General features: G+C 40.6%; 1 protein-coding gene across 1 annotated transcript in view; it reads right to left on the reverse strand.

The window, feature by feature from the left end:
• Positions 1 to 22,401, reverse strand: part of pde1cb (phosphodiesterase 1C, calmodulin-dependent b) — a 65,615-nt gene that overhangs the window by 41,656 nt on the left and 1,558 nt on the right. Inside the window, exon 2 of the mRNA XM_041948256.1 lies at positions 18,911 to 18,937. Within this exon, the coding sequence (XP_041804190.1) occupies positions 18,911 to 18,937 (27 nt within the window). The remainder of the gene's footprint in view (positions 1 to 18,910; positions 18,938 to 22,401) is intronic.

Raw genomic sequence — 22,401 nt, forward strand, 5'->3', positions numbered from 1 at the left:
GAGTCTACGGATGGAAGCCACCAAAGTTGAGTGCACAAAACAAAGCCTCAGAGGATGCACTATTTTGTTTGCTGAAAAGTGTTTTATATATTAATATTTTCCATTTTGTTGCATACTTATTTGACAATTTGCAAGACTCTAGATAAAAGAAGAAAAAACAAGTAAGTACTTTTTTATCTGTCGGATATTTAATTCAAAATATAATCAAAAAAATAGTCCTTTCCATGTGGTCATTTTATCTAACTATTTATTGATTGAATTTACAGAAAATGTGGTATATGGCAACCTGCTTTGTTATCTAGATATCGGGATATGAGATCATATCGCACAGCCCTATTACTAATGGTAGCAATTCAAACGAAAACCATCGCAGTTTACTTATCACAGTAACACTTTACTTTTGATGAAGTAATGAATAGAGTAATTTAGTCACTTTTTAATGAGGTACCTTGTAACTGTAACTAATTATTATTTTCCAGTAACAAGTACACTGCTCATAAATGTAGTTAAATTAGCATTTTTGACCATTGATGACTTTGTTCTCATTCACACCCATCAATTACGTGTGCATTAGAGTTTGCACTGCTGGTTATCCTTAGATTCATTTAGTAACCACACAGGAAGATACTCATCACTCAGCTTTCCTCAAGAAAACACAGCACACAACAACACAACTATGGTAAGGAGAGCTATAAGTTCAGGTCCTTTCTCTGGGGGTGTCTAAAACAAGTCTCAGTGATGCAGGAAATCACCAGCTGAGGTAAATAAACAACAATAAATGTGTCAGGTACACAAACCACTAAAAAAAGTAATTCCTGACATTTACTGTGGTCCAAGACAATACCAACAGCATGTTAACTTACTCCTTTTAGAAAACACTCTGGAAGATATCCCACACACTAGAAACTACCCGACATGTAATTAAAAAACATTAAATGGCACCTAAAATTCCACTTTACCATAAATGTAAAAAGATCGAACACATGTCAGCAAATGAAGACTTCCAGCAGCTCTGAAGCTCGTTTAGTAGTTGGTTTTAATAAGAAACATTTCACCTTAAAGGCTTGATTTTGGGAATTCATAAAGCATACATGTAGTATACAGAAGTCCTTATGCAGTGGCTGTTGATCACTGAGATATCAGCTTGATTGTGTTTGATCTGTTTGGATTTAGCTAATATTAAACATTTTTTTACAACAGGCAAGCCAAGACCATTTTTGACATTGCCTGAGTCTTTTTACCTTGAAAGATAGAAAATTACTTTCCTGTTATTTCTGAGAATAATGTTGTTGATGTGGTGCCATGCAAAACAGTCTGCTAGACAGATACAGATGGTTTTAATGGCAGTTCTCTTATTGTGTCTTGGTCGTAAAAAGCTGCTATAGGGTCATTTTGCAATATTTTTTATTTCTTTGGTTTACATTCCACAAAGAAGTAGAAAAAAAGCGACTCCACCAAAACCCTTCAATCCATCTAGAAACCCAAAATGTCCCCATCAAAAACCAAGATTGCCAAACTTAGCATTCCTTTTATGACTCAATTAAGCTCCATTATGTTCAGAGGAACAAACAGTGTGCAGATGAGAGGATTGTCTCCATCTTCATGTCTTTGCTGCTTCCCTAAAAGCCACTTATTTACATCAGATTGACAGACTGGGAAAAGAGGTCTCAGTTAGACACAACCAGTGCTTAAAGACTTCAAAACATCCATCTTTAGGTCTGTCAGTATCAGATTATAATTAATTCAACAAAACACTTGTGTGTACTTCTATCAATATCTTTTTTTTCTGTGTCTGTGGGTGTGTAAATGGGGTTGCACATGTAGAACACAAAAAAAGAATCGATAGTACGTCATATAATACATTGGCCCCATGATGTGCGTGCGTCCATTCACAAAGGGGGATACAAATGGAGAAAATACATAATGACTCATTCTGCACTGAAGTAGTATTTGTCACAGTACAATACTTTTTATAGTCCAAGCCTGACTGAAGAACCCCCGATGGTACCATCCCACTACTTGTCTTGTTGGCAACACTTTTCTTTTAACCCCCACAGTGTAGCATTCATATGCAGTATACAAACGGTTGCTTAAATAGAGTTTGTAACAAACTATATCACGCTACGATGTATTGCTAGGTGTTAGCTTAATGCAGATACATACGTATCGGTGTATGTGTCAGCCTATAGGTAACAACTGCAGTACAGAAATGCCAAACTAGTGCTGAGGTCATTCAGAAAACAGTGTCATCATAACAGGGTTTTGTCCTTTACAGAGCACTGGCAAAACCCAAATCTAAGGGATCTGGATCTGCATTGTGATTGTTTTGTTGGGTGTTAATGTTCAAATGAGTATCAGCAGATATATTGTAATTGGATTTAGATACATTTCAACTCCCAAATATCGATTTATGTATCTGCCTCAAAAATACAGGATTGGTTGAGCTATAGTCGTGGTAAGCTTTTACCTATTTACTATTTATATTTTTTTCAAAGATTTGTGTTCTGTAGTTCAAACCTAAAAAGTCCCACAATACATCTGCTAACTTTTAAACTTTATTTCCAAGGTCAAGAATAAATGTTCTGAGATGTCGTCATGAGTTTTGATCTCATTTTTAAAAAGTTCTGAGGAGATAACTATTGTTGGCAAATACACTATAAACATGAACAATGTCCTCTGCTTTTTTAAAACTACATTATTGTGTGTCGTCAAGAATTTCTTAATTGCTTATATATACTACTATTGCTAAGGTTTTGCAAATGTTCACCTAATTGAACCATTTTAAAGTCATCAAAAGATCATGATGCAACAATTTGACCCCTGCAGCTCAATGTGAGCTAAATCTGAGCTTCAATACTATTCCAAAAACTGTATATACTGTGCCTGTAGTTGGTTTCTTAAATTCTGCTTTTTTAGTGACAGAATGAGCCACAAGTTGTTAAGCAATCATTTTCCATTTTGAAAGAATAATCTGTATCTGAGTATGCATAATTCATATATTGTATTTCATTATTATTATTCATAAAAAAAAGTAAGAGCCTCCAGCATTGCAAGATCTAATCATTTCAGTGTCATGTTGTGATGCATCACACTGTAACTCTGCTGCTTTCTGTGTTCAATAATTCAAGTCAAGAATGAAAAACTCTGTGAAACTTGGCAGGAGAGCTTAGACCTACTGTGTTAACATGCGTCTGTCTGAACTTGATGTGTCAGGCCTTAGATTAAACGTGATCGAGGAAGTTTACAATATGTGCGACAGAAGCACATGAGGCATGCAGCATGAAATCTTTATGGATCTAACTGTGAGCTCCCGTGCTGAATGTTTATTTTCTGGAAAGGATGTTTAGTCCAGCGTGTCCAACAGAGCGATTAAAAAGCTGTGACACAAAACAGAGACTTAACTGTGTCACTGCTGTGATTCTCAGCATTCCTCTTAGAATAGCTTCAAAAATCATAGCCACGCTTTTGTAATGCTACATTTCAAGGACTTTTCAAGCACTTTCCAAGGACAAATTATTTCAGGGGAGCGATAATTCACATCGATGTCACATATAAAAGTCTAACCAAGCACAGTATTATACAAAGACTTGAATGGTTTATCTTAATTAGATGGCAGTAGAAATTTAAGGCCAGGCATCACCCAGGAATATGGAAAAAAAATCAATTTACTCCATTAGGATAAAACCTTTCTATGCTAATATAGACCAAAATACTGTGTCTGACTTAGTGCACCCCTCCTTTTTTTCATCATACCACTGCAAAATAGAAATTAGCATTTCATATCAGAGTTGCTTTCAAATTTGATACACTGTTATCATAAAAATAGCTGGTTTAAAGTAGAAGACAAAACAAACCCTGCAATAAATATCACAACATTTGAAACTCAGTGTCTTAGTTTGGCTGTAAATGTGTCAGAAAATCGTTCATTCAGTTTTATTCACACCTGTCAACATTAGGATTTGAAAATAAGGTAAATTTTCTGGCACCCTGCCCAGGGGTTGTCCCGCCACCACCACTTACATTTAGACAAGGGCACACACAGTGAATCCTAAAATCACCACAAGGCAACCATTTGCTATAAAACATCAGAGCAACAAGGACTGGGCTCACTAACATTAGTTACTACTTTAATTACTACAATAAGGTGGTCAGAATCAGACACCTGATTGAAGGGAAAATGCTGTGAGCATCCCTGCATTATACAAATGAAAACACAAAAGGGCAGATAAATTCAGCACTTATCACTTACACATTATGCTTCAGTTGTGATATTTAGAGAGGCAACTAGCAAGAGAGATAACTGGTAGAGAGGGTGATTCTGAAAATAAATGGGAGAGATCGTATAAACAGTCATTGGCAGACCATGTTTCTGCGCTTCTTTGGCGCGCTTATGTTTGGCAGATTCGACGGTTATCCTTGATGCGCTAAAATCTGTGCAGCATATTTTACAAAAAGCTGGACTGTGACCAACGCTGCTCTTCATTAAGTGTGAATAAGCCTCCTCCCATGTGTTGAGATACTTGCACAAACATCTAGAGTTTTTGGCAGGTAGGCTGCAGCCTTCCCTTTCACGTTCAGCCCGTATCTTCGTCTTCATGACTTCTCATCACTAGATGCTACAGCTGATGTTCTACATACTACCACCTGCGTTACAGGAGGATGCGGTGGTTGTGCCTTTTGTCAACATCGCCACTTTTTTCTGTTTAAAAAGGTTAAAAATACAGGAGATTTAATGGAAATACTAACGGGAGGACAGTGGGAGGGTAAAATATGGGAGAATGCCAGGAAAAACTAGCATGTTGACAAGTCTGATTTTATTACACTGCTCGTCCACACTTTCCAACCCCCAGTTTCAGGACAACATAGCATCTGGCAATACTGCATTTGATGAATATATGCAACTACTGGCCACCAGACCAAATATTCCTCAAAACGATGTCAAATTAACAGACCATACCCGTAGACATCACATCCAGATTCTCCTGTGATGTACTGTGTCAGGACATGACTGCTTCAGTGCAACCCTGTCTCCTAAAAACTCTGATTATATCAGACTAATACAGCAAATACTGTATGGAGGAAACATACTTAGAAAATGTTGTAACTCATTAGCATATACAGGAAGTTGTCAAAACGTTGATACATCAGTAAGTGTTCACTGGTGACATATTTCATTTGTTTTCTGACAAAATATTAGATCTTGCAATACAACATCTGTTTGTGACACAAAATGTGTATTAACATTAAACTGAAACCACAGTCTGTAACCTCAGTCTCTCGTCAAAGCCCTGCAAACACTTTCTGTTTGTCACCACAACCTTATTGGAAAAGCAAGTTTGAGCTACAGTATATTAACAGAGTTTCTCTGCGATACATCTCGCTACCCTCTACTCCCGTTCAGTGACAGAGGCTCTACCCAGGCTTTTATCTAACTTTGTCCAAGTTCTGGTCATGCAAGATCACTTATAGCACAAAAACATTGCCTTGATCGATCCTCTGCTTTCTTTCTGACATTATCCAGCTCCTGCTTTAGCTAGAAAAGCCCATTTTGTAGACACGGTCTTTCACATTGGGGCCAGAGGGTATTTGAATAGACTATATGCGAGGTCTATGGCTCCTACTGGGACCACAATGACAGGGTTAGCTGGAGATGAATGTGGTGAAGTGATAGATGGCTGAATGGAAAGAAAAACACAGGTAGCACTCACACATAATCATACACACACACACACACGTTCAAACACAAAGAGGGTTGGATGGCTAGACATCACACATGAGCACACACATTCAGCATACAAAACACTAGAGGATGCTCACAGCCTTATTCTCACACAGTGTGACCAAATATTTCCTCTTTCTCTGAAATACACAAACTGTTCCGTTCCTGCTCTGTCTCTATCTCTATCTCTACCTGCTTCTGTCCTGGGGTAATACCCCTTGGACAAAGAGCCTGCAGGGGCCAGGGTAGAGGTGGAGGATGGAGAGGGGGGGTTGGAGGAAGGGTGGATATAAACAACCAGATTAAGGAGACAATCTGCACCATAAATCTGCAATATTATCTGCTGCAAGCGGCAGGAAGGGGAAGCCTTGTGAGTTGGGCTGGCACTAAGAAAGCCTGTTACGTTTATGTTCTCATCTCTACCGTAGCCGTAGCCTCAACTTACGATAAAAGCCTATCATAAAGGCTTTGTAATCAATCTTCAGAGTAGCAATACACTTAGCTCAATAATGTCCTTCTGAAGTGGGCAAAGAGGGATAAAATAATCAGTGTGGAAGCCCTTTGCCGCAGAATGGAAATGCAGCACTTCTGCATACACTACGCCTCGTGTGATGTCACTTTAAGATGAGAAAAGAAAAAAAATCTACTTGTCAGTGACTTACCTGATTGTGTGCAGATATTGAGATGTATTGTTTTGCCTGAATGGAAAATCCGTCACATATCAGTTTATACAGGCAGCTGCCCATTTGTGTGCAAACGTCTGTGAAATAGTTGCATGTGTGCAGGTGTTGTATATTAGAGAATGCGCATCTCCTATGTTTTTAGTTTGTGCAAGTGTAATGATGCTCAAACTCTCTCAGCACCTGCGTGGTTTAGAAAACCGTGATGCGGAGTGAATCATGCGAACTGAGGCGGTTACCTCCGAAAAGAAACAAGCACCTGATGTGGAGCAGAGGAGAAGGAAAAGGGGAAAAAAAGACCAGTTGTGAAGAATGTAATTAGCCCATGCTTGGAGATTCGTTTGAGCTGGGCAATTACCCCTCTAATCATCAGGTAGTAGGAGAGAGGAGGAGATGGGGAGAAGGGAGAAAGAAGGAGGGAGAAAAGAAACAGCACGAGAGGCATAATCATCAGCGTATGGGAGCTGGAAACCACAGCACGAAAATGAAATACAAAATCACATTTGCCCACCCACTAGAAGTCAAGAGGAATAGTTTTATAATAATTAAACATCTAAAAACAAGATTTACTGCTGCATTGCAGAGGCAGGCATGGAAACACACCCCAAATCTGGTCACAACTCATCACCACAACTACAAAACAATTACAGATGAAACAGTGAGCCATTAATGGCTGAAATTGAGGTCTCGAACTCTCTCAGCTGTCTAAACTCCCTCAGACTGAAATGAGGAATGAATGGACGCATCTGTTTGATATCATAACAGCTCCACTGACCAAGCTGCTGTAGATATTCAGTCTGGTTTACTCTAGTTCACTCTTCAGATGCCACAGCATGGTGAAATAAGAAAACGTTTCTGGTCAACTACCTCTTGGAAATGATCAGATTTCCTTATACGGACATTTAGTAAAATAATCAGTTCTAACTGGTAATGATGCTACTTCTTTCTCTCCGTGCAATACTTTGTTAAGCGAGATAAAAGCAGGACCGTTTTCTAAACATAGATGATGCAGGCAGACTGAGTTGGCTATTCGCATAGAAAAAATTTAGTGGATACAACGCTTAAATGCTAGCTGGAGAAAGTCTGAGAGATTAGGGACAAAAGTCTTTAACTGGGATAAAATCAAGGCTTAATATTTCTTTTCTTTCTTCTGCTATTCGGCATACAGCTTCACACATAAAAATATGTCATTTAGAAATCTTTGACTCAGGAGAGATTTAATTGAAAGAGAGGCTTAAAAGTAATTAAATTAATTAATTTAATATAGTGCACACAATAGGGAAAGGTTGGAGAAATATGTGAGGAGTTAGGCCGTTAGGCCCCGTCATGATGCCATCATTTTAAGGGGCAGTGATGCTATTAGCTGAACAGGAATATCCCCCCGATGGAGTCCAGACACTGGTGGTGGGGGTGAAGGGGTGAAGAGCAATGACTAAAATATGGATGGATGTGATGTGGAGTAGGACTTTGAAGGACTTATGGACGCTGGGTTGTGAGTGGGGGTTGCATCGATGTGACACTGGCGGCAGAGAAAGGACGTTTGACAACAGCGAGATGATTGGCTCACATGGGTCGTGGTCAAATCTGATTGGGTTAACTGAAAGAGTGAATGCTCTCAGTCAGCTGAAAACAACGAGAGAGTAATAAGCAGAGCAAGTATGAAGATAGCCTTCCTGATTGACTTACACTAAGCTACATAAAGAGGAACATATAATAGAGTAAGAGTTTTCGTTTTGGTTTTGTGTAACAGAAGATGTCTTCTGAAGCAAAAGCTACTTTTCTATGACTGCAAGTATTACAACTAATTACAACTGCAACATTGGTAAGAGTTGTTTTCAACAAAGTGTCATAGTATAAACGGATGTTTAAAATGAGTCTTGCCCCAAGTGCGTGTGAAGTGACATCTGTGCATTACTATTTTTAATTGATTAACAGTGTGAATCGTGTTTAATTTTTTATTCATTTTCTGAGCACATCATCATCTTTATTGCCACTGTAATTTCTGGTCCTGCCCAGGAGGCCAGATTATTTGTTTGTTTTATCAGATGTGATTGTATTTGTTCCGAAGCCAGCTAATCCAAACGTGAAACCAATAACAGTGCTGCGTTGTTGTCTCAAATGAATCATCTCCAATAAATAGCCCAGTGGCTGTGGTGACTGACAAATGGCCCCAAACCACAGAAAAGAGAGATTGAGAGGCTTGGGTAATGGCATCTAATGGGCTGTTCTTGAAAGGCAGCCAATGCCTGGAAGATTTGCTCTCTGATTACTGACATTAACCAAAGAGTTCAATTTTCCCTCGTGACTCTCAGCCTGACGATATCTGTCCTCCCCGCCATTGCTTTTGCTCTTTTTTTTCTCTCTATCAATGTGGTGATTTTCTTCATTCACTGTTCCCTCTGACGGTATTTTCACGCAAACTGTCTCTCCTGGAATTAAATTACCATCATGGTATACTACATGGGTCAAGAGGTACCTATATAACATCTACATACAAACAAATACAATGACACTGCCTCTAAATCTCAAAACCTCTTGCACAAACAAACATATTTACACCATCACAGTGCCTGAAGCCTGGAGCAAAATGGACAAGACCAGGCTGTAGATGCCTGAGCAGCCTGAGTCATTACTGCCTCTGACAAACATGCACTGTAGCCCTGCATAGCTTCCACAACTGCAGTCCTAACAAACACAGCAGCCCTGGAGAGAGAATGGAGACACAAAAACTCTCACATAAACACACACACACTCAACAAAGTTGGCAACTGGGCAGACTACATCAGGCCTTTTAAGGCTGGAGGCTTGCCTGGATCAGATGGCAAAACACTTGAAGCTTTTAAACGTTGGGCTACAAGGAGGGACCATTGTAGCATATCTACAGGCTTAAGTAAAAGCCTGTTTCACTAGTGCAGTATTCAGTAGGGCTGTCAACGAACAAGCTACGTTCAAAGAGAAAAAAAAGCAGCGGTGACGGCTGCTGCACTAAATGCACTGCATGATGGACAAGAGTCACACAACCAGAGTTTCTGTTATCTAGTAAGAAGTCAGAAAATAATTGCAGTTAGATTCAGGCTGTACACGTTGTTTTCACTGTTTCTCTGATGTTGACATCTCTCTCTCGCTCTTCTCCAGATTTAGTGAATGAAGGGTTTATTTCACCTTAACCCAAGTCAGTGGTGATTGGTGGAACAGTGAAAAATGAACCAAGGTGAGTTTGGTGAGCTTGACTGAAGTGTGTTTAACAATGATAAAATTACTGTTTCTGTAAATGGAGTCTGGTGGCTTTGGCAAAAGCGATATAGAGGCTGTATCTGGTTGAAAAAAAAGGATTTTACTCTCTACAAAAACGTATCTCTGTAGAGATCAATTCTATAATGTTGTCAGACACATAGAATTACAATCAGAGCCCGTCAGTGGCAAAAACAAACACTTGTTGTGCATTAATGGCGTGCAAGCGCCTGGAGGGATTATATCGCTGCCCGTGTCGTGTCTGCCGGCCGCGGCGCTCTCACTCTCGCTCAACACTGGAAAAACTTGTCACCATTAGTCCCTTGGACATAAAATCATGGGAAAGTAGGGTCCATACCTACACGTGTCTCTAGTTGTATTGGTATGGGCATTAAGTGCAAAAATCCAATGGTTCCTATTTCTAAAATCTGTGTTTTTTTTCAGAGGGAATAATTGAACATAATTTCTGTCCAGTTTTGACAGCCCTATTATTCACACACCTGTCAGGGAAAACAAAAAGACACACTCGCTATCAACTTGTTGCTTTGTATGTGAATATTACTGTAATGGTGGTGCATGGGTGATCAATGCCTTTGCTGATTATGCAGGGATGGTCAAAGGAGTAACACATTTTAAATGGACCATTCACTGAGAGCCAGTCCTAGTTAACAAAAGTGTTGGTAACGTTACACTGTCTGGGACTCTGGTGAGGGGGCATAAATGGTCACTGCTGTATTTTCCACATCCATTGCCAGGATTTTAGAAAAACTGAGATCATTAGTCCTCCCAATGGATTACTCACAGCCTAAAAAGCAAAAAACACTAAAGAAATGAAAATCTTTCACATTACATAAACATTTGGATTTATTCATTTATATTTCATGTTTTATTCATTCAGTTTCAATAATCTTATTTCACAAAGTGATAAAGTAAAAGCTACTCCACACCTTCATGAATACAACGGAGTGGAGAAATTTAAATAAAAAGTAGTCGAATTTAAATGTATGAGTCTAACACTATAGGAATCACCATTAAAAGGGGACATAATTTTCTAATTAATAAGAGAAATAACATGAAAAAGAAAAAGTTTGGTTTGAAATCTAATTAGAGTCGAGACTTCAGTCAGACTAGCAGCACAAAAGACCTGACTTGGATTGAGACCTGACTTCCTAAAACATAAATTGACTTGAATAGAAAAAAAATCTCTTTAATGCAAGTGCACTGAAGAAAGGTAGTCTGAGCTTTGTACAAACACTATTAACATATGATAACATGCAACTTGAACTGGACTTGGCCTTAAGGACCTGACAAGACTTTCGACTTGAATTGGACTTATCTCAATTGACTTGAGATTTGGACACAAACAAAAATGATTCAAAAGTAGCTCTGCACCAAGTGCAGAACCACCACAGGATCAAGCACAGACAAAAGAGCGCAAAAAATGAAAAGTGGACTTGTCCACATAAGCACAGAGACACTGCCCCTAAATGTCCATACTTTCCTGCACAAACGTACAAACACAGATTGAGTGTCTGAAGACTGGAGCAAAGTGGACGAGACCAGGGTGTAGATGCCTGAGCGGCCTGAGTCATCACTGCTTCTGAAAACATGAACTGCAGCCCTGCATAGCTTCCTCGGCTGCAATCCCAACAAACACAGCAGTCCTCGGAGGTACGACAGAGACACAAAAACACACACACTGGGCAGACTGCATCAGGCCATTTAAGGCTGGAGGCTTGCCTGGATCAGATGGCAAAACACTTACAGCTTTTAAAAGATGGGCTACAAGGAGTGACCAATTTAGCATATTTACAGGCTAAAGTAAAAGCATGTTTCATTCAGTGCATTATTCAAGCACCTGTCAGGGAATACAAAGAGACACACAAGCTATCTACTTGTTGCTTTGTTTGTGAATAATTGCTGTAAGTGGTGGTGCTTGGGTGATCAATGACTTTTTTGTAAACACAAGAGAAACTGCTGGGGGTTTTTTTCTTGTCAAGTGAATAGAGTGAAATTGTTCTCCGGAACATTCAGCAGCATGACGTCAAGCAGAGATTTGTCAAAGAAGTAACACATTTTGAATCAACCAAAAAATTGCTTGGAAAAGCAACTGTCCAATCGCAGCTCAGCAACCATAACTGGGCATGGCAGGTCTGTCAATTTTTGGAATTTCTCCACATGCTGAAGCAGCATTGTGATGTGTCTTTTTTCTCAGTCTTTAAAACAAAAAACTGCAAACATTTGCATGTCTGGCTAACTAGCCTAACCCAGCATTACTTTTAAGGGCAGGAGTAAGCATATCTTTGCGGACTACACTATTTTACGGTTATGTAAAAAAAAAGCCCTGCTCATGACACACATCCACTGTGTAAGAAGCCCTGGATTATACGATAGTAGGTAACATTAGTGGCTTTAACCTGTTCTTTAATGAATTTAGGGAGGTTTGACCTCCAATTTCTCCCAAACTCAATACTGGAGACAATGGAGTATGTAAACATTTTCCAAACACATCAGTAAGTCCTCCTCAAAACCTTTTCCCTTGTAAAGGTAAAACGGCAACACACTCTTTGAAACTATAACATTAGAGCATCCAACCTCTGTACATCAACAGGGTTAATTTTTCAGTACATTTTTCGTTATGATAGTGATATATTTTCTTCTTATAGTACATATAATGATGTTTCTGCATAGCCACATCTTCTATGTGGATGCTGACTATTTTCTGGGACATGCAACTGTAGCTCCAAACTCTTTGCATGGTATCCTGAACAGCAGTGGCCCCCAACCCCCGGGCCACGGACCGGTACCGGTCTGTGGATCAAATGGTACCTGGCCGCACAAGTTAATTTAAACACAAGATACTTGTGCTCAAAAAGAGGATTCATTCTCAGTGAAGAACCTTGGAGCTCTAATCTGCCTCTATACCTGCCAAAGAGCAGTGATTCCTAACACGTCTCTGGGGGTCATCAGGTGGAAACCTCCCTTCAACAGTGTTTCGCCTACTTAGTCCCACTACACCTCCAGGAGGTTAGGCAGTGAACTCCGGCGTCCCAGAGTCACCCCCCCTAGTGCCAGTTCACACTGCTCCTACACAATCCAAACAGCACCGCCACGTTCAACTGACCCAGAGATGCTCCAGGTAGTGGCCAGTACCGATGCTACCATTTAACTATTGCTAATGCTACTGCTAACCGCTAGGAAGAACAGAAGAAGACAATACCGTTCCGATGCTACCATTTAGCTAATGTTATGTGCTAACCGCTACCTGCTAAGAGGAACAGAAGAAGACAATAACGCTAGATTCACCTATACTGTTAATGTTAATTGCTAGCTACCAATACTAACTGCTAAGATACTATCATACTCTCACCGCTTTAGCTATTGTTAGCTGCTACAATGCTACCACAGGCCTAGATGCCACATGTAACTGCCGATTGCCACACTACCATCATCTACCCCTGCCTCTCACCAACTGCACCAAGAAAAAGCGGGGTGGGAATACAAACCCTGGTTCGGGTAGGGGATAGAAAATAAAGAGGTAGAGTCAAAAGATGAAAGTAGGGATTGGATACAGACCCTTGTTCGGGTAGGGGGTGGAAAATTTAGAAGGTGCTGAAGGTGGAGGCCTAAACCACAGACTAGATTTAACAGCCTCTTCTAACATTTCCTTCAAGAAGCAGCAAACCCTACCATTTCCTTCAAAAAGCAAACAGAGCAGGAAAACAAACCCTAACATTTCCTTCAAGAAGCAGACAAAACAGGAAAACAACCAAAAAGATCAAAAAACAAGCCAACTCTGTGTCTTACCACGCAAACTCACCTGAACAGGCCGCATGGTCCCAAAGAGAGACTCTAGCTGGCCACACCCCCACCTTATCTAAACTTCCTGGTTCTCTTCCTATTGGCAGAGCGAGAAGATGGGGCGGGGAAAGCAGAGCAGAGGAGAGGTGTCTTGTTCAGACTTTAACCTCTTCTCTTGCCGGGTTAGGCATGCATGTCCTCTGCCTGCCCCCCCACTGTCCCTATTTCACCCCCCAACTACTATTATTTCTCCTGATCCATATCCACTGACTAGACCTAGCAGCCTCATCTGACATCTCCCTCACTGTCTTTCTTAAATTTTGCCCATGCACTCCCAGCTCCCTCAACAGTGAAACAGCTGACCCTGCAACAAAACCTCTACACCCCACTTCAACCGGACAGACCCTGGTCTTCCATCCCCTCTGCTCAGATTCTGTCTTTAAATCTGCATACTTAGTCTTCTTCCTTTCATAAGCTGCCTCCACTGAATTTTCCCAAGGGACTGTTAACTCAATAAAATACACAGTCTTTTTACTCATGGACCATAAGACAATGTCTGGCCTCAGATTACTATAAACTATTTCCTGGGGCACAACTAGCTGTCCTCCCAAGTCGACCTGTGGATCAAATGGTACCTGGCCGCACAAGAAATAACTAATTTTAAATTTCCATTTTATTTATTATCTTAGTCTGAACAATCTTTTATTTTGAAAAATCTTTTACTTTGAAAAATGACCGGATTCTCTCGGTTACATCTGGGTCACTTGAGCGCTCAAATTTAACCCACAAGCTAGCAAAATGAGTGAAAAACAGACGTCTTTTGGAAAGAGACAGAAGAAGAGCCGACGACTCCCAAGAAAAAGAAAGCTTTTAACAGACAAGACCAAGAGTCCTACTTGAAATATGGATTTATCGTGACAGGTGATTCCCACACACCAAGCCCACACTGCATAATATTATGCAATGTTACGAGGACGCTGCTAATAAAGTTGCATACGAGTACACAGTGGATTTATGTTTATTATTATATTTACAATATAAACAATCTTCATCCACCCCCTCCCCTCCTGGGCCGTGGTAAAATCATTAAGCGTTGACTGGTCCGCGGTGAAAAAGGTTGGGGACAACTGATGTACAGTACATGATGTACTATATAGCCATCATATGCATACATACAGCGTTTTTTTTTTTTTTTTAAATGCACATTGCTAACGTTATCCTTCTGAGCAAGCTAGCTACAGCTGATAAAATCTGCAAGTGACGGTTATCATTTCAGCTGGCAAAATTAACAGTCACAGGGTATAATCAAGAAGCCTGCTTTTCTTTACTTCTGTCTGAAATCAAGGACCCATGCTTTCAAAAATGACTATGAATTTCAAAGGTTAAATCTGCCATCGTTATCTTTGTAAACTGCATATGTGCTGTTGGAGAATGGAAAGTTTGACAGGCATAGCAACAGTAACTAAGGGGGTGTGGCTTAGCAAATTCTCAATTTTTGAAACAGAAGAGCAGAGCACAATGGTGACCGTGTGATCAAAAAACGATAACCAAAATAGGAACAGGCAAACTGTTTCCCGACTGCCACCACCAAACCCACATTAAACACACAAACAAAAGCCTTTACAGATCTTTCTTCACAGCCTTTCTTCCATCTCTCTTAACTCCCCTTCCGTAGAAACACACACGCACACACTCTAACAAACACTCCTCTCCTGCATCCCTCCATCCCTCCCTCTGTAAAGAGGGCTATCTCTCCCTCCATCTGCCTGTGTGAGGGGTTGTACTGGTGTGTCAGTAATGACAATGTCCCAGTGTTCCTCTCTGCCAATTAGCCCGGCCGTAATTACACAGACACATATGGAGCTGTCAATCACCTGGCTCCTCCACACAGGAACTCACCCACCCAGCAGAGAGAACGAGAGAGACAGAGAGACAGTGATAGAGAGAAGAGAGAGAATGAGAGTCTCCAACCGCTAGCTCGATACCAGCCCAAACGACCACACGCTGTGCAAATAAGGAGCATGAGGAGAGTTTCGTTCAATTACTCTAACTGTGTGGCAGTCCCACAGTTCACAGGAAAATGCCATGAACATGCATTAGGAGTGGGGCTTTGGCAACCTATTTTTGTTCTGATCTTCATCCGTGCAGCAATTACAATTTCCTTTTCATTGAGTTAACAGAACTTGTGCTGATATATTCTCCGGATTGTAACCAGACCAGTTGTTGATTCAAAGATTTTTTAATAAACTGTCTCCAATGTTAGTTATTCAAAGATGCTGGTGTTTGAAAAGCAGAGAGAAAAATTGGTTGGAAGATGCAGTAAGTATACTGGGGATTCACATATGTCCAGAAAAGGAGAACTTTTCGATCCCGTAAACAGAGGCGTGCTATCTCAGGAATCCTGAGTACTGCATTTTTTTTTTAACTTGTGTAACTTCAGCTACAGTCAAAATGCATTGTTCATAATAATTCATAAACCTGTAGGTTCCAACATGATCACTTCAGTGTATTATTTGGTGATATTAATGATTATAAAGGCAAAAGAATGCTATTTATGTTCATCATCATTAGAATGAACATACTATAAACTTTGTATGCAGCTTTAACTGCACTGTAGCTGCAAGGAATATATATGAAAGTATCGGAAGAGGAGCGAAAGGGCCAACATCAGAGAAGCAGTAGGGGAAAATAGAGTGAAAATGAAGTCAATGATTACTCAAACTTAAAAAGCAAAGCTCTCAGAAAGCTCTCACTAACTTGGTGAGAGATTTGAGATGGATTCTTCAGCGATTATGGCGTCTTTCATCAGTGCTAGATACATTTTGCCAGTAAGCTTTCAGTGTGTTAAACCAGCACACAGTTGTTACATGTTATGTTTTAGAAACTAAATTTCTCTGGAAATGGGAAATTGTCTACACGAGTATTCACAAGAATCCTAGAATTTAACCCTGAAGTAAATCAAAACTGAGTACTTCTTGTGTTGTTAGGCACATTTACCATCCATGTCACAAAGAATAAGGCTCATCATTCTGTATTTTTCTTACTGTTAAAAAATCCTAAACCAACAATGTATTGATAACACTAACAAGTACAACAATGTTGCCTTAACCTTATATAATGTACTCCTCTCTGCTATAGAGTTCCATTGTTGTCCAGATTATCCAAACTATTAAAAAAACATCAATGAGTCGCACTGTTGTGACATGTTCCATCATCATGATGAACATGGACACGGTAGTTTATTTTGAGTCAGTCCCACATGCACCATCCCACTGCTGCAAATATTCACTAAAGCACCACAGCTGTATCAATCCACTTCTAAAATTAGTCCCCAAAAAATGCACAAAATACTCCTGCTTGAGTGATGTTTGCTAAAAATTCCAAATTGGCTGGGGATTGAATGCAACGGACAGGGAAGCAAAGTCAGAAAGTATCAAAAGACACCAAACTGTTGTTAATTTTGTGTCTCTTCATGGGATTTGGTCTTTTCTACCCTCCTGCCTTGGACCCTGCCTGCTATTGAAAAGTTAGGTGTTTCAATTCTGTCCCAGAGGAAAGCAAAAGGTACCTGTTTGATTTTATAAAAATTGAATGCATTTTACACTCTACTGTCCATTTCATCTTGATCTTGACATCTCAATCTGTTCTATGTTGAATGCAGACTACAGCACCTGTTTGCTAACAAAACATTACACTCAGGTCAGTTCTTGTTCCAGCTTACCAACAGTGTATGAAAGTATTACGTTTAAGTTTATGTTTGGCACCCTTATGTTGTCTGTCTGTTTTTGTGAAACTTGAATACGATCCATCCTTGGAGTGCATTTTAAAAAAATTATTAAAACTAAACCTTGAGGCAGAGACAGAGTGTGTCTAGAGAAGATACAGAAAGTGAAGGTTTTGACAGGACTTGGACATCCAGTGGGTATGAATATGAGCATAGTGGTGGGAGGATTAACCACTTACCACTAAACACCTGGCTGATTTTAAAATCAGATCATACTCAAAATATTGGAACACAAACGTTATCTGTGTCATCTGGCCAGATGTGACATTATACAATTTTACGAGGTCTCTTGGCTTCCTTGCATCAGAAAAAAAATCATCACAGGGGAAAATGAACTGAATAATGAAGGATACTGTTTGCAAGTTTAGATCAATGCAGAAACATCTCAAATGATACTTCCATCCATCCATTGTCTTCCACTTATCCGGGACTGGGTCGCGGGGGCAGCAGTCTAAGCAGGGATGCCCAGACTTCCCTCTCCCCAGACACTTCCTCCAGCTCTTCCAGGAGGACCCCGAGGCGTTCCCAGGCCAGCCGAGTGACATAGTCCCTCCAGCGTGTCCTGGGTCTTCCCCGGGGCCACTTCCCGGTGGGACATGCCCGGAACACCCTCCCAGGAAGGCGTCCAGGAGGCATCCGATAAAGATGCCCGAGGCACCTCAGCTGGCTCCTCTCGACGTGGAGGAGCAGCGGCTCTACTCTGAGCTCCTCCCGAGTGACAGAGCTCCTCACCCTGTCTCTAAGGGAGCGCCCCGCCACCCTGCGGAGGAAACTCATTTCAGCCGCTTGTATCCAAGTTCTTTCGGTCATGACCCAAAGTTCGTGACCATAGGTGAGGGTGGGAACGTAGATTGACTGGTAAGACTGCCTTTCGGCTCAGCTCCTTCTTCCCCACGACGGACCGGTACAACGACCGCATTACTGCAGCTGCCGCACTGATCCGCCTGTCAATCTCACGTTCCATCCTTCCCTCACTCCTGAACAAGACCCCAAGATACTTGAACTCCTCCACTTGAGGCAGGATCTCTCCTCCAACCCGGAGGGGACAAGCCACCCTTTTCCGGTCGAGAAATGGTCAAATGATACTTAAATCTGTTTTACCCACTCATTCAGTGGCATGAATTAATTCATGCTTTCACGCTTGTAAATAAATGCACTTGCATCTCGGTTAAAACAGCAGAGGGCCTGATTTCCCCTGAGCATCTCTGACAGAACCAAACAAATTAAAGTTTCATAATAAAGAAGACAACATGCGTGGAACATCCCATAATTTCTGTCCATTGTGCTGCCAGTTGTCTGGTAATGATGATGTTGCCACTTGAATCAACACAAGACAGAAAGTGATAGAAAGAGGGAATGCATACAAGTGTGACAAAGTGTGCTTGACTTGATCAGCTAAGATCTATGACCCTCAGGAAGGTGGATGAAAAGACAGAATAATAATGATAAAATAGCAATAACAATAAAATATTTTATTCAAAACTGCAATTTCTTAACAGAGGTACAAAGTGCTTTGCAAGGAAGCAACAATCAATAATGAGAACATAAAAACAGGTAGGACCAGGATGAGGTCCAGCGATGTAGGAGAGTGGAAATCCAAAATTTTGAGAAGAGGAGGAGGAAGAGGAGGTGGGACTAGGAGGGAGGGATGAGGAGAAGAAAGAAGAGTTCCAGAGTCCCAGCAGCAAGTCTTACCTCTGGGACGTCTTCTTGTACTTGCGCCTGCGACGGAGAAAACAAAGATGAGAATAGTGAGGCATTGATTGAAATGTTGGATTATTTTTGAACATGGAAAGATACATAAAAGACATTGAGCACCATGCAAGAACCACAAACTGATTCGCTCCGAGTGATCGCTGTGAGCAATTTAAGAGAATTTTGTCAGATTCATCAAAATGTTCTTGTTCTTGTGATTTTCTCCTACTCATGAATGAAATGCTTTGTTGGTCCAGACCTGTTGTACAGATACTCTGCCTGTATGGGGGGGCACTTGTTTGACTTAAGAATGATAATGAATTTGGAGTTAAAACATGATACTGAAATAAACTAAAACAAAATATTTAACTCAAATAAAATTTTATGCAAACTTAATATTCTGATCATCATAATAGCTTACCAATTTTATGAGAGGTTTTTTACATTTTCATGATACATTAGCATATTTTGGCAAAGCAACTTATAGAGTTTGGTAGTTTGAAAAAATTCTCTGCGTCTCACAGCTGCCTCAGGATCTTTATGCAGGTCTCTGTAGTCCACTATCATACTCTGTTGCACCTGAGAGTGTAACATCACCTGCAGTATATCTTTCTCTTGTCCCCCTCCCTCACATCCCTGTTAACACCTCCCATCATTTGCTAATCCATTTTTAAACATTTTTAACATTTAACTTTATGTCAAACCATTCATTCTTCATTTCAGTGACAGTACAGCTCTGTTCAGATAACACGTCACAAGCACTGAGTTTGCTTTTGTTTTTTTGTCTGCTGATTTACAACAGCTTTGCAATGTGAAATTCTTCTTTTTGCTCTTTGGTAGCAATTTTGTGAATAAACGTTGCCCACAAATGGAGTGTAGCAGCTAGCCTTATACAGCAATCATGGGCGTTGAATGGGGGTGGGAACAGTCCCATCACGTACCCATAAAAAAATGTGAATTTTGTACAAACAAGAGATTTTTAGTGTTTAGTTACAAATTCCATATAGTTCTGAAATAGTTTTTGATCACTGATATTAAAATGTACTATCAACAAAATGAAAAACACAGGGAAAAGGGTTTAACTGAATCAAACTAGAGAATTAAGTTTACAAACACATGGCGCCACCTATAGGCAAAGGTGCAGAAGGCACTACACAAAACGTAACACAACATAACTAGCATCTCAATAATTGACCTTTTTTATACCATATTGGAACTGAAACTTGGAATCGGTAAGAACCAGAATCGATATGCAGAATTGCAATGAATGGAATGAATGAAAGTCAACTGATACCCAACCCTTGCGCTGATTATGCAAATGATCAAATGTCATGAACACACACCTGCTTCTGCACAGATGGCCTTCCTTGATTTTAAGCACATGGTGAATCCGACTCGGTGAAACAAACCTCACAGAACAAAGTAAGTTGTGAGCATGTGAAAATGTTCTTGCATGAGACCCAATGTGCTTCCAAGAACAGACATTATCCCAAAAAATAACAATAAGCCACCAGGAGAATACTACTGGATCAAATGTGTGGATTTATAGCAATTATAAGTTCCCTTGATAGCAGTGGTTGTTTCCTTTTCCTGTTTTAGGTGGATAACATCAGGCATATTGTTTAGTTGTGTTCACACTAAATCTCAGAAGAATGCAAATGCACACAATCACTTATGCAGATCAGGGATTTAAGAGAAGTGAAATGATATGCGAAAACACACACATAATCACACACACAGACACGAACACACACACACATATATACACCACTCCACCCCTGACATCCCACCTATTTCACTACTACACACACACAGACCAGGAGCCTACACATTAAAGCACACTTGCTCTAACTTAAACATTTAGCCAAAAACACACCCACACCTCCATGAAGCGATCACAGCGTGACTCTCAATGCTGAATTCACGCACACACACACACACACACACACACACACACACACACACACACTTAAAGCACTCATAATAGCAAAGTGGAGGGGAGGATGGTCCCACTGGCGTTAGACTACAAACGTGCATTTGCATTCCAGTCAGGCAGAATTCACAGCACTTAGCTTAATTTGTTTCTCAGTTATTTTCTGTATCAATCTTTCCTTGAGCTCAGCATAAAGAAACTGCAAGCTCAGTAAGTTAGTCGCTGTGAAGAAATGTCAAGAGCTTAGATTAATAGCAAATAAATGACTAAATCAACCGTTTGAGGTCCATTAAGCCATTAAAATCTAAAATACATGAAGAGTTTTAAGAGAAGCACATGAAGGACAGATAAATAAGGACAACCAACAGGGAGATATGGATATTTCCTACTCTCCTCACCTCCTCTCCTATTATCTACCCTACCTCTCGCCCCTCCCCCCATCACTGAGCTTTCTTTACATTCAAATGTGTGTGTCAACAACGCAGAGCTTCTCCTAATTAGAGGGTTTTAATGCAATGTCCTTGGCATAATGAGGATGTGGGATGAATGGGGTCATGGAAATTCCAAGAATTATTGTAATTACAGAAGGTCACAGAGAAGTTATTAAGCAAAATGTAACCATGTGAAAGCACATTTTTAGGGTATTTTCAAATAGCTGTGTGGATGTCTCACAGCTTTCTTGGATTACTTTCATTTTGTTTCAGTCAGTGCCTCACAAATCAGATCGTGTCATAAAGCGGTCAGCTGGCCACCTTGATCCTCCTTGGGCCAAATCTAAGATGTCCTTCCCTTAAGGGAGCTCTCTGTGATGAACTGTTGATCAAGTGATTAAATAATTCATTGATTTCCATTAATCAGTGGGTGACAGAGAGGTCGGGTCTGCCGCAGTGATCTAATTTATCAATGGAAATCCAATGGAATCCATTCACTGATTCAAAAACATAAAGGGGCCATTTGTCAGAGGGAAGTAATAAAACACAACACGCTGTTTATGCTTTCATCAGTGGATGTCACCAGGCTTTAGACTGCGACACTGAAGGTTGAGCAGAGGGAAAACTGTCCAAAGAAAATGCTCTCTCTGTCCATCCACGGATGACTGGTGTACTGTGTGGAGTCCGCTGTGCCAGAGAGTGCTGTGATAACCATCAAGCACACACACACTCACACACACAAATCATACAGCTGCCAAACAAATCTCCCGGGATAAGCTGGCAGCACATACAGTAAATGTCACCAAGCCGCCATATACGCTGTCAGACACATGCAATCTATATCATCCGTACGAGCACATGCACAGTCAACCTTTCCCAATCACACACACACACACACACACACACACACACACACACATTGGCTGCATAGTGTCGATCCCTCCCCATTAAACACACAACATACACTGTGCAAAGCATCATCATCTGTGGGGGCTGCCTGTCAGTTGGAGCTCCCTCTCTTCAGACGGAGGCTCTTTGTGAGATTAAAGGCTAATGTGATCTCTGACACGCAACAGGAGCCCTCAGAGCAGCCAGCAGACTGCAGCGAAGCCATGACGGTAAAAAAA

This window comes from Chelmon rostratus, chromosome 12 (genome assembly GCF_017976325.1).
Source record: "Chelmon rostratus isolate fCheRos1 chromosome 12, fCheRos1.pri, whole genome shotgun sequence".
Taxonomy (NCBI): domain Eukaryota; kingdom Metazoa; phylum Chordata; class Actinopteri; order Chaetodontiformes; family Chaetodontidae; genus Chelmon; species Chelmon rostratus.